The sequence below is a fragment of the Anopheles darlingi genome, chromosome 2 (assembly GCF_943734745.1).
Source record: "Anopheles darlingi chromosome 2, idAnoDarlMG_H_01, whole genome shotgun sequence".
In the NCBI taxonomy this organism is placed as follows: Eukaryota; Metazoa; Arthropoda; class Insecta; order Diptera; family Culicidae; genus Anopheles; species Anopheles darlingi.
This window is the reverse complement of record NC_064874.1, coordinates 89,519,402-89,521,901: the sequence shown is the minus strand read 5'-3', so window position 1 is coordinate 89,521,901 and position 2,500 is coordinate 89,519,402. Positions and strand designations below refer to the sequence as shown.

General features: G+C 55.1%; 1 protein-coding gene across 1 annotated transcript in view; it reads right to left on the bottom strand.

Moving 5' to 3' along the window:
- Positions 1 to 2,500, bottom strand: part of LOC125951582 (cadherin-related tumor suppressor) — a 28,989-nt gene that overhangs the window by 5,404 nt on the left and 21,085 nt on the right. The window contains exon 8 of the mRNA XM_049680522.1: positions 1 to 2,500. This exon is cut by the window's left edge and continues 1,157 nt beyond it; it is cut by the window's right edge and continues 1,780 nt beyond it. Within this exon, the coding sequence (XP_049536479.1) occupies positions 1 to 2,500 (2,500 nt within the window).

Sequence of the window (2,500 nt, the reverse complement as noted above, 5' to 3'; positions counted from 1 at the left end):
ATAGTAGTTGGCCAGAAAGACGCCGCTGCTCACGTTGGCCAGTGCGATCGTGATCGAGCTCTCGACGGTGCTGTTGTCAAAGTGTAGGAACTCCACCGAAACGGTCGAGATAACATCCGAGTGTTTACCATCGTTACCGGACACGAGGAACGTATAACCGGCAGCGGCACCACCACCACCACCGGGTTGCCCGGAGACGGAAGTGGCCACTGTCGCGACACTCGTCGGTCGCAATAGACACCCGCTGCTGATCGTGAAGGCCGTCACCGGTTGCTTGTTGAGATCGCTCACGATCTTACACCGATAGTCACTGTTCAGATCGGGATCGTTCGGGTGTACGTTGGCAATGTCACCACGGGGAATACCATTAAACACGTACACCAGCACATGGGCGATCCGTGGTGTCGATGGACTATCGTTCTGATCGATCACGTTCACCAGGATCGTGTGCTGAGTGCGCATCCGTGGGCTGCCATTATCTTCCACCTCGACGAGCAGTTCGAGCTGAGCTGTGGTTTCGCGATCGATCGATCGCACCGTTCGCAGCACTCCGGTGTGCTTCTCGAGCGTGAAGAAGGATTTGTGCCGTCCACCGACGAGATGGTACGTGAAGGGTGCTCCATTCGGTGGTAGATCCGGATCGCTAGCACTAAGCGTCATGACGACGGTATTCGGAGGTTCATTCTCTAGCACTGACCCGATCGTATCGTTCGCCTCGAACGTCGGTCCATTGTCGTTGATGTCCGAGAGCGTGATCTGGACGAGTGTGGTCCCCGTTTGTGGTGGTACACCCGTATCAATCGCTCCTACGATCAGCTTGTGGACGGGGATCTTCTCGCGATCGAGCAACCGTGCCGTTTCGATCTGTCCGGACTGTGGATCGATCTTAAACGAGTGATCATTGTTACCACCGATGATGCTGTAGCTGAATTGATTGTTCTGTGGCCGTACATCCTTGTCGATTGCCTTGACCGTGACCGGTACCTTCGTACCGGGTGGATCACCTTCCGAGATCGTCGTTTCGTACAGATCGAGCAGAAATTCCGGGGGATCGTTTCCATCCTGGATCGAGATGATGACCTGCGCCTCATCGGTGTCATTACCCCGGATACCACCGTAGTTCTTCGCCAGCACCGTCAGCACGACGCGGGATTGCGTTTCACGATCAAGATTCCGTGACACGACGATCACGCCGGTGTCGGCGTGTATGCTGAAGCCTTTGTCGTTGCTCGACCCGACCAGCAGATAGTACACCTTACCGTCCTCTCCCGCATCCTTATCGGTCGCCTGAATACTACCAACACTCGAACCGATCTCGGCCGACTCCGACACATCGAAGTGGAATACGGGCTGGACGAACTTCGGGTAGTACTCGTTCACTCCCGTAATGTGTACGATCACTTTCGTTTCGTTGCGCATCACCGAATCCGGATTGGCTGCACCGACGATCAGCGTATAGCGATCTTGTTCCTCGTAATCGAAGGTTGTCCGCGAACTGATCACCCCGGTACCGGGCTCGATCGTGAACAGTTCCTTCCCGGTACCACCGGTGATCGAGTACACGATGATGGCGTTCTTCGGTGAGTCACGATCGTGTGCTAACGCCCGATAGACGAACGAGCTGGCGGGAGAGTTTTCTGCGATGTACGCATTGTATAACGACTGATTGAAGTACGGTGCATTATCGTTGATGTCCGTCAGCGTGATCGTAACGAGAGCGATCGATTTCTTCGATTTGTAGCCCAGATCTTCGGCTGAAATGTTTAGCTGGTACAGCTGTACCAGATCGTAGTCCAGCGGTTGCCGTATAACGATCGCACCGGTAACGGTGTGGACGGAGAAATCATTCCGCTCATTACCGGCCAGTATCGAGTAGTGCACCATACCGTTCGGTCCATCATCATTGTCCGGTGCACTGACGGTCAGTATCGTCGAACCGACGGGTTCATTCTCCGGTACGATCACCTGATAGGAAGGACTCTGGAAGACCGGTGCGAAGTTGTTCACACCGGTCACAATGATCGTAACCGTGACCTCATCCTGCTGCGGTGGTACACCGCGATCGACGGCACGCACATTCAGCGTGTATACCGTACCGGGTGTCTCGTTCAGCATTCCACTAACGACGACCCAACCATCGAGCTTGTTCACGGCGAACCGGCTCGATCCATTGCCGCCCATCACCTGATACTCGATCTCCGCGTTCACTCCGAAATCCAGCTCATCTTTCGCGATCAACTGCAGTATCCGTTGGCCAACGGTGGCTCCCTTCGGTGCCGGTGCCAGGTAGGAGGTCTGCGAGAACACCGGTGGATTGTTGTTTGCATCGACAATGTTCACGTTCACGAGACACTCGGTGTACATCGGGGGTTTCCCGTTGTCCGTGGCCAGCACCGTCAAGCTGAACATGTTCTCCGGCGACGGGAACATCTGGGTGTGTTTGTAGTGGATCCGCCGTTTGCTAAACAGCTCCCCAGTGGCCGGATCGATCGAGAACATG